Source organism: Dasypus novemcinctus, chromosome 18 (assembly GCF_030445035.2).
Source record: "Dasypus novemcinctus isolate mDasNov1 chromosome 18, mDasNov1.1.hap2, whole genome shotgun sequence".
In the NCBI taxonomy this organism is placed as follows: Eukaryota; Metazoa; Chordata; class Mammalia; order Cingulata; family Dasypodidae; genus Dasypus; species Dasypus novemcinctus.
The window spans coordinates 66,116,513-66,126,721 of record NC_080690.1 but is presented as its reverse complement, the minus strand read 5'-3'; the positions used below and the strand labels follow the sequence as shown (position 1 = coordinate 66,126,721).

Below are 10,209 nucleotides of genomic sequence, written 5' to 3'. Positions count from 1 at the left end.
CTGGAGTGTAGGGCTTTCAGTTCCCTGCTCTGCAAATGGCATGGTGGCCAAAGGCACAGACTTGATGTCAGAGGATCAAGATTTTTTGATGGTTCTGGATGTACCTCTACAGAGTCTCCTGTCCTCTCCCACCTCTGGCCAGGGAGGGACACATTCAGACCATTCAGAATGTTGCTCTGGTGCTTCGAGACTGTGTATCCAGGGAATCATGTTCTTGAAGCTGGTCCATTGCTGTGGGTAAGAGCCTGGAGCAGTGGGACATTCTGATGAGTTTGCCGGGCATAGCCCAGGGCGGGTCTCCATCCTCTTAGTGCGGTCCCTTATAAATGGATGAACAGAGACGAAAGCCCCAGGAGCTGAGCAAGAAACCCACAGGAGCTGGAGGCTGACAAGGGAAGGGAAACACGACTATGTGCCTGGCCCGATGACGTAGGGGTCCAGGTTCACCTCAAATGGACTTTGTCCTGGCTAAGCTAATTAACCCCCATTGTGAAACCAACGCTTTTCTGTTATATTGCATTTTGCCAGCCCAGCCAATGAAAACAGGGGCATCTTATTTTCTTATCTTTATTGAGATAAATTTGGCATACCATATAATTCGCTTGTTTAAAGTGTATAATTCAGTGATGTTTTCTATATTCACAAACTTGTGCAAGCATCACCTCTATAATGTTACACATTTTAAAATTTTTTGCTTTTCTCCAAGTGGCTCTATAGTTGTCTCTGCACCACATATTAAAAAATCCATCTTGGGCAGCAGATGTGGCTCAAGCAGTTGGGTGCCTGCCTCCCGAATGGGAGGTGCTGGTCGGTTCCCGGTGTCTCCTGTATAAAAAAAACAGACAACAAGCAAAAACAATGAGCAAAGAGAAGAGGGAGGGCGTGGAGGGCGGGGGCTGGGACTCCATTTTCCACCAGAGATTTGAGGTGCCACCCTTCTACTGAATGCCCCGGGGGTTCAGGGTCCACCGTGCTTCTACTCCAGCCCAACAATCTAGGGAGAGGAGGGGACAGACAGGCGGCCACGCCTCCTCAATTCTCTTTTCTTCTCTTTGGTCCAGACAGTGACAACACCAGAGATGTAAACTTCACTCCCCATTGACTGAGTAGAAACCACTCGAGCAGCAAGAAACTCAGCAGGAAATGCTGGGAAAGAGTGACACATGGATCAGTCACCCCCTTGCCTTCCTCCCTCTCCACCCGCCTCCAGCCCAGGGCAGGGCCCTCCCCTCCTCGGGGCGTCTCCCCCTTCTAGGACCCAGTGGCCTTCACCACGGAACGCCCCATCAGCCTCTGTCTTTGCCCCCGGAGGCACCTGCACAGCGTGGCTCAGGCACCCAGAGGTGTGCGAGGAGAGGCCCAGGTTGTCCAAGGCCTCCCGAGCAAAGTCTCGGGGGTCCTTCAGCAGCAGCCGGGTCTTCATGCGCTTGGTCATGTTGGTGGAGACTACTAAGGGGCTCACAGTCTGCGGGAAGGAGGCGGGTAAAGCGCTGTCCCCACCGCGCTCCCAGGCCCTTCCTGGGCCCAGTCCTACTCCTAAAATCCCACCGGTTTGGGGCTTCCGCAGTCCGGTCCCCGAAAGCCCGCCCCGCAGAGTCCCCCACTCAGCCCCGCCTCCCTCGAGACCCCGCCCCCAGCAGGACTGAGCTGCGGAGGCTTCAGGCCCTAACCCCGCGGGACTCTGTCCTCAGGAGCTCTGCACCCTCCGGGACCCCAGTCCGGGCCCCGCCCACCGGCGCCTCCAGGTCTCTAAGCTCCCCACCCCCTCTTGGAGCCCCTTGGACTCCCCCCACCCCAGTCTCCGCCCTAATGGCCCCGCCCCCGCTGTCAGGCACCTGCACCGTGACGCCCTGGGAGAGGTACTCGGCTCCCACCGCCCTCGAGAAGCTTCCCACGAAGGCCTGTGGGGGAAGGAGGGGAGGGGGCCGGGACCGAGGACCCTCCCTGCGCAGCGTCCCGCCCCTGTGCGGCCCTGCGCCCACCCCTCCTCCAGCCCCTGGGCCAGCAACGCTCCTGCAGCTCTGCCCTGGGCCTAGAACACTCCGTGGCTCCAGCCGGCCTCACGGCCTCCCTCCGCCTTCGGCCCCAAAGGCCTCTGTCTGCCGGATGCCCCGTGGTCCCCAGGCACCCACTGGGCAGCCGGCGGGGCCAGCCTCTTGCTTCCCTGGCTCCTTCCAGCCCCCAGGTGTTTGCTGGTTCCAGGCTGTTCTTTGGGCGCCTAGTCTCTGTTTCTCTTTTGAAAACATGAATAAATTCTTCTTGCCCATGGGACTGCGCCCCAGAAGTCGGTCTGACCTAGGAATTGCCCCAGGCTCAGGGGTCGCCCGGCGCCCCCTCCGCAGGACTTGCCCACCAGGACCTACAATGCCCGGGCACGTGCCAGGGGAGGGGCCCAGGCTCGGCAGCAGAGCCCTGGCCTGGAATGGGGGTCTCCATACCTTGGTGGCAGCGTAGGCTGCGAGGAAGGGCCAGGGGCCGTTTTCAGTCTCTGAGGAGATGTTGATGATGACGCCTCTGCCCCTGCAGGAGGAAGCAGGTGGGGGCAGGAGAGGACCCTGTGACTCCCCCCCAAACCTGAGACACTGCAGGGACAGGGAAGCTTCCAACAGAAAGAAGTGGGCACGTGGGTGGGGCAGCTGGAGAATGGAAAAGGCCTAGGGTGGAGAGGGGTGGGGTGAGAGAGGGGGACGGCTGGAGTTTCCAGACAGAAGACAAGAGGCTAGTTCCTACCTGGCGACCATCTGGGGCAGGACGATGCGGGTCATCTGGAGAGAAGCTGGAGAGGCCGCGGCTTTCCTTTCCATCCTCTCACCTGCTCCCTCGACGCCAGCGCCCTCCTACTCCGTGTCTCTCCCACCCCTTCCTCCTGTCGAGGAACGTTCCCGGGGGACCCCTCGTGCCAGGCACAGTGCTGGGGTTTCCGAACCACCGTAGTGGTCACACCACGGCGCCCCCAGCCCAGCCCCTCCCAGCCCAGCTCACCTGCGCCACGGACAGCACGTTGCAGTTCACGATATCCGCCAGCGCCTGCGGGGAGAGGAGCCGTCAGGGCAGCCCTTCCCCTGTCCTGCCACAACTTACAAGTTTTATTACTTGGATTCCTCTTTTTAAAAAATGTATGTTTTTATTAGAGAAGTTATGAGCTTTAAAAACAATCATGCATAGTGTGCAGGATTCTCATACATCACCCTTCCAGCCATACCTTCATTGTTGTGGAACGTTAGTTACACATTACGTAAGAACATCATCAAAATATTACTACTAACAGGTCCATAGCTTACATTTGGTATGTTTTCTCCATACCTCCTATTATTAACACCGTGTAATAATATTGCACATTTGTTAGAGTTCATGAGAGAGCACCTTCTGTTTACACAGTTAACCACAGTCCATCTTCCACCACGTGGTTTTCCGTCTTGTACAGCCCCATGCCTTGTGCCGGCCATCCACAGCGCACACTCAGTGGCTCTCAGCTTCAACACAGAGGTGTGCAGTCAACTCCCCAGTAAACCTTACAATGTTTCCCTTAGTCCAAAAAAAAAAAAAAAAAAGAAAGAAAAAGAATCCCATACCCCCCAATGATTGACCCTGGAATTGATATATGACCTTCTTTGACACTGATCCAAGAATATTACCATTAAGTATAGTCCATAAGTTACATTAATTTAATTTTCCAATGCATCACTATATGCTTACCACCTTGTCATAGTGATGTTCAATTGTTCTAGTTCATAGAAGAACATTCTTGTATCTATGCTATTCACCAAACTCCTCATGCACCACGGAGTTCATTTTGTTATTTAGTCCCTAGATTATATTCTAGCTTTCTTTTGATTGGCATTTATGTCACTAGACTACCTATTTCAGCCACAATCACATTTGTAAACCTGCCGTGTTGGTTTTACTCACTATAAGGTGTTACCATCGACTCTATCCATTTCCACACTTTACAACTCTATTTTTATTGTGGTAAGTGATCCAAAACATAAAAGTGATCTTCTAACCCCCGCCTCCCCCCCTTTTTTTTATGTACTGGGGCTGGGGATTGAACCTGGGACCACATATTTGGGAAGCTGGCACTCAACCACTGTGATGGTTAGGCTATTGTGTCAACTCAGCCATGTAATTGTGCCCAGTTGTTTGGTTAAGGAAGCACTGGGCTAGCTGTAATGCAAGGGCATTTATGGACTTAGTCACCGTTGACTTTACCGCAGTGCTAAATCATAGCTAGCTGGTCGTAATTACATCAATCAGGGAGATTGCTGCCTGCAATGAGTGACACTTTATCCAATCAGTTGAATGCCTTAAAAGCAGAAGGGATTCCAGCATTGAGTGAGAATTTCCCAGCTCATCTTTGGACAGCCAACATCTTCCAGAACTTGTCAAGAACCTTCATTGGCCTTTCATTGCCTGTGTGCAGAACCTGGACTTGTGCATTCCCATGGCTGCATGAGAGACTCTTATAGAATCAAATACTATTGACAGATATCCCTCGCTGATTCTGTTTTCCTAGAGAACCCTGACCAATACAACCACTGAGCCACATCGGCTCCCCAGAGTAGGTTTTTTCATTTCTTTGCTTGTTGTTTGCTTTTGCTTTTCAGGAGGAAACTGGAATCCAACCCAGGACCTCCCAGGTGGGAAAGATGAGCTTGACTGCTTGAGCCACATTCACGCCCCTTTTCACCACCTTTGAGGTTGCAATCCTGTGATGTTCAGTTCATTCACAATGTTGTGTAACCATCACCACTATTCACTTTTAGAACTTTTTCATCATCTCAAACTGAAAGTCTGTATCCATGAAGCAATAACTCCCCATTCTCTCTTCCCTCCAGCCCTTGGTAAACTCCTTTCTACTTTCTGTCTCTATGAATTTGCTTATTCCATGTATTTCACATGTGGGAAATCATATAACATTTGTCTTTTTGCACCTGGCTTATTGCCCTCAGAATAATGTTACAAGGTTCACCCACATAGAGGCACATCCCAGCACTTCATTTCTTTTCATTGTGTTTAAAAGTCCATTAATAATAATAATAATAAATAAAAACACATAAAAAATTTCTACCCCTTAATATTCTGTTCTCCAAGCTCTCTAAGTTTCCCTTGTCACACATGGCTGCTCTTCTGTTTCTGTCTAATTTATTTGTATTTATAATTTGCATAGATGAGTCAAACAATATGTAGTACTTTTTGATTAGTTTCTTTCACTTAGCACATTTCCCTTTTTAAAAAAAAAACAGTGCAAGGTTATTAATATGTTACCATACAGTACTGTCCATATTTTACTTTGTTGTATTTTGCCATAATATACATGGCCTTAAACTTTCCCTTTCAACCACTGTCATACCCATAGACTTGTACTGCGTAGTTACAAACACTATGATGTGTGTTCACCATTTCTATTCATTTACAAAGATTAATAAAAAAATCCTTTTACCAATTCTACACAGATTAACCCTCAGCTTTCCATTTTCTATCCTCATTCCATTTTCCAATGACCCATATTCTACTTATTAACTCCATGAGTTTACACAATATATTTAATTCATAATAGCACAATCATTCAGGATTTGTCCTTTTGTGTGTGGCTTGCTTCACTCAAGCTAATGTCCTCCAGGTTCAGCCATGTCACCATATGCTTCATGCCTTCATTTATTCTCATGGCTGCATGCTATTCCATTGTGTGTATACATCACAATTTGTTTATCCATTCATCAATTGATAGACCCCTGGGTTTTTTCCATCTTTTGGTAATTGTGAACAACGCTGCTATGAATGCTGTTGTACTGAGCTGTTCGTGTCACTGCTCTCAGTTCCTCTGGGTATATACCTAGTAGGGGTAATGTCGGGTGACAAGGCAAGTCTATATTAAACTTCCAAAAAATGTTCTAGGGGAATGGGTGTATCTCAGTTGTTGAGCACCTGCTTCCCATGTACAAGGTCTTGGATGAATCCCCGGTACCTCCTTAAAAAAAAGCAAAAAAACTTCAACTTCCTTAGGAACTGCCAAATAGTCCTCCACAGCGGCTGTACCATTCTACATTCCCAGCAACAGTGAATGAGTATTCCTATCTCTCCACATCCTCTCCAATACTTGTAGTTCTCTGTCTTTTTTTTTTTTAAGGATTTATTTTCACCCCCCATCCTGCTGTTTTATATTTTCTGTCTGTGTCCACCCGCTGTGTGATCTTCTGTATCTATTTCTCTTTTTTGTCTCTATTTTGTCTTCTCTTCTCATTCTTACCCTCTAGGATTCAGAGGATTCAAACCTGGGGACCTTTGATGGGGAGAGAGGTTCCCTGTCAACTGTGCCTCCTCAGTTTTTGGTCTCTGTTGTGCTTCACTTTGACACTTCCCTTTGTCTCTCTTTTTGTTGCGTCATTATCTTGCTGTGTGACTCATTTGGGTGGGCACTGGCTCACAATGCGGGCATTCGTGCAGGCACTTGGCTCACTGCATGGGCACTGGCTCACCACACAGGCAAGCTTTCTATTCTTTTTCATCAGGAGGTCCCAGGGATCGAACCTGGGTCCTCCTGTTCAGTAGGCAGAGGCCTTATCACTTGAGCCACATCTGCTTCCCTCTCTGTCTTTTTAAGAGTGGCCATTCTAATAGGTGTGTAATGATATCTCATTGTAGTTTTGATTTGCATTTCCCTAATCGCTAGTAATGTTGAACGTTTTTTCATGTTTTTTCACCAGGTGTAATTCTCCTTTGGACAATGTCCATTCAAGTCTTTTGCCCATTTTAAAATCAGCAAAAAACGACTAGTCAGTACTTTTAATGTTAGTCATTTTAGAGCTGTCTAGTTATATCTAGTGCTGGCTTCCATTCGCCTTTCCCTAATGAAGGATGAGGTTGAATAAAATTTCTTATGTTAATTGGTATTTGGAGATCCTCTTTGTAGAAAGTCTCTTCAAACCTGATTTCCATTTTCCAATTGGCTGGACTTGCATTTTGGAGGTTAGAGTTCTTTCTGTGTTCTAAATGCAAGCCCTTTTTTGGTTATGTGTGTGCAAATATCTTCTCCCCTCTGTGGCTGGCCCTTTCACTCTCTCCTGTGTCTTTGAAGGAATAGGAGCTCTTAATTTTCATGTCATCCAGGTTGTGGATATCCTCATTTTCTTGATGATTGCTTCCTCTGCATGGCTTATACTTCTTTGTCTCCTGTATAAGAGTCCTTCCCCTACTCCATGATTATGAAAACATTCTCACAAGTTATCAAGAAGGTCCACTAGATTTCAGGTTTAGATCTACAATGCAAGTGGAAAGAATTTCTGTGTAGGGCTTGAGGTAGGGGACACATTTCATTTGTTTCCCATCTGGGTAATCAGCTGATTTATTTGAAGCTGATCTTCTCTTGCCCACTACTCTGTAGACAGTCATCATCCTAAGTCCCCTGTCCATGCCTGTGGGAGATGTTCCTAAACCCGGTTCTGCTCTCCTTGGTCTGTTCCCCTCTCATTGTACCAGGATTATGTTGTCTTATGGACATTGCTTTACAATGATTCTTGACATCTGCTGGGACAGTAAAACTGGTAGAGCTCTTCTTCAAGACATCCTTGGCCTTCCTTAACCATGTTCATTTTGGTATAAATTTTACAGTTAACTTGCCAAGTTATTTAGGAGGATCTGCTTGGGTTTGGTTTAGGATTGCATTGAATTTGGTGAGAATTGACACCTTTACAATATTGAATCTGCTGATAGATACATATAGTGTACACTTAATGTACACTATATAACCTTTCTTCAATTTTGGTCTTTTAAATGTTGTATCAGTTATGATTTATGATTGTCTATAAAAGGAGGAGGACTTGCATGTCTTCTTTCAGTGTTATTCTTAGGTATTTGATGTTTCTTACTGATATCTATTATCTTTTTAATAAATTACACTCCAATTTTTTCTGCTGATATATAGGGTTTTTTCTTAAAGATTTATTTATTTCTACACCCGACTGTTTGCAAAGATGTCTGCCCATCTTCTTTTTAAGAGGTACTGAGAAGCAAACTTGGGACCTTCCATGTGGGAGGGAGGCACCCAATCACTTGAGCCACCTCTGCTCCCTGCTTGTTGTGTCTTTCACTATGTTTCTTCATTGCATCATCTTGCTGTGTCATCTGAAAGAGCCTGTTCCATCAGCTCACTGTCATGATCATCTTCTTTATGAGGCGCACAGGAACTGAACCCATGACCTCCCATGTGGTAGGGGGTGCCCAGTCCCTTGAGCCACATCTGCTGCCTAATATATAGTTATTAAATTCTTCTGGATTTTCTACATATACAGCCTTGTCATCTGCCAAATAGTGACAACTGTATTTCATCCTTTCCTAGACTTAAAACTGGTTCACTTTTCCCCCTTATTCCACAGGCGAAGACCTTTAGTGCAGAGTTGAAGAGACAACATCAAAGGAGTTTAACTGGTCTTGATTTCAACCTCATAGTAAAGCAGCCCACAAATATTTCAGCTTCACATGTGATACCAGTGGCTGGTTCAACATTTAGAAATAGAAGTAGCACAAAGGACAAAGAAATCAAAGTAGATGAAAACTCAAGGCAGTTACTAAGTCCAAGGAGAATAAAATATTTTACAACAAAAGGGAAGTTATCATCATCCACCACGTGGCTCAGCTGTGAGCAGTGTTTTCATATTCCCAGTAATGCGACTTTGTTCACATCTATAAACTATCATGCTGGAGATGGCAGGCCTGGACAGTGTGTGCTTGGGTGGGGAGGGGAGGCAGAGGTATATGTGAAAGAGAAATAGTCACTAGAGACTGGCAAAAACTTAAAAATAAAGATGTACCCTACAGACATATCCCTTAAAGTGATGAGGTTATACTTTAAAAATTGATAGGGCAGTCATTCTCAATGGGGGTGACTTTTGCCCCGGGGACAGCTGGCAATGGTTATGGTTGTCACAACTGTAGAGGGGGTGCTACAGGCTTCTAGTGGGCACAACCCAGGGATGTGTCTCAGCATCCTACAAAGCACCGGACCGGCCCCCACAAAGATGTACCCAGCCCAAAATACCAAGAGTGCTGATGTGGAGAATCCTGCTGGAGGGACTAGAAAATGGAATGAAATAAGATATAACATTTTTTTCACCAAGGCCTGATTAAAGAAAATAAGCCCTAAATTTGATATCAACAAAAACTAAAGGAAATAACATGGCATCTGACAAAAGATAACAGCAGGTGAAAAGGAGTTGCGAGCTGCCATCTAAGTCCCATTGGAAGAGTAAGCATGTGAGTTCAAGAATGCTCCAAATAGAAACCTATAAATCCATACACCACAACAGCAGCCCCTGGCTTGCCCAGGTGAGTCAATCGTGGCATGAGCACCACGAATAGAAAAGGGCAGAAACAGGCCCAACTCGCACAGTTGTATGTGTTGGGCACTGGGAAAAGTGCTTCACTGAAAGGACCACTGATTTGTAGCTTTTAAAATAATTTCTAGAGGAAGGCGGCAGAGGACTTCCTTCCAAGTCAGTGCATTATGCTGGTTGTCCATGAGAGGGCAGTACAGAGACTGAGGACGCCCCACCAGCCAGAGCTTAGTGGCTCTTCCAGATTGACCCTCTTACCTTGGCCGGGTTCTCAGCATCCTGCAGTTTCATTATCCTATTGCCAAAGTACTGCATACCCACGTTGTTCACTAAGTAACAGGGGACAGATGGTTCCTGTCAGGTTAACAGTCTCAGGGAGCCAGGAGGGACAGGGAGGGTGACAGCAGAGGGCGTGGGGGAAGCTGAGCTGGGCTGGGGCCGTATCCAGCACTCCAATGTCCAGCTCCTGTAGCTCTGCCTCAATGGCCTCGTAGATCTCCAAGCCCCCAGTCGGCCTGGAGGACTCGCGTGGTCCTTCTGTGACGCTGCTCTGGGAGGTGGGGGCAGGACCAGGCCCTCGCTGGAGGCCAGTTCCACCTGCCGCAGCCCTGCCCTGCTGTGGACATGTGCCCAGGACCCCAGTCCAGGCGCTGCCTCCACCCCTTCTCCACCCCCAGCCTCCCCGAGTCCCAGACACTGCCCTGGGCCTGAGACCCCCCAGCCCTCGCTCCCTCCCCTGCCAGTCCCCCCCGCTGCCCCAGCCACTGCCCTGGAGCTCACCTATCTCCTCAGCTTCTTGCTCCAACTTGCTCAGGTTTCTACTGATGAGCACAATGTTCAGGCCTCTCCGGGCAAGCTGCAGGGATTCCTTCCCTCATTC

General features: G+C 47.7%; 1 protein-coding gene across 1 annotated transcript; it reads right to left on the bottom strand.

Annotated features, from left to right (window-relative positions):
- Positions 1 to 919: 919 nt before the first annotated feature.
- Positions 920 to 9,655, bottom strand: LOC101424402 (very-long-chain 3-oxoacyl-CoA reductase-B-like). Its single transcript, XM_058279134.2, has 7 exons — positions 9,588 to 9,655; positions 2,983 to 3,027; positions 2,731 to 2,765; positions 2,439 to 2,520; positions 1,836 to 1,901; positions 1,316 to 1,465; positions 920 to 1,146 (listed from the first exon to the last, which is right to left on the bottom strand). Exons 1-7 carry the CDS (start codon positions 9,642 to 9,644, stop codon positions 1,033 to 1,035), a joined length of 549 nt encoding a protein of 182 aa, XP_058135117.1. The 5' UTR covers positions 9,645 to 9,655; the 3' UTR covers positions 920 to 1,032.
- Positions 9,656 to 10,209: the final 554 nt, after the last annotated feature.

Coding starts and splice junctions, on each gene's coding strand:
- LOC101424402 (XM_058279134.2), bottom strand. CDS start 9,644: ATGCAGTACTTTGGCAATAGGATAATGAAACTGCAGGATGCTGAGAAC. Junction 3,028..9,587: donor ATGCTGAGAACCCGGCCAAG/GTAAGAGGGTCA, acceptor CTCTCCCCGCAG/GCGCTGGCGGATATCGTGAA. Junction 1,902..2,438: donor CAGCCTACGCTGCCACCAAG/GTATGGAGACCC, acceptor CTTCCCCCACAG/GCCTTCGTGGGAAGCTTCTC.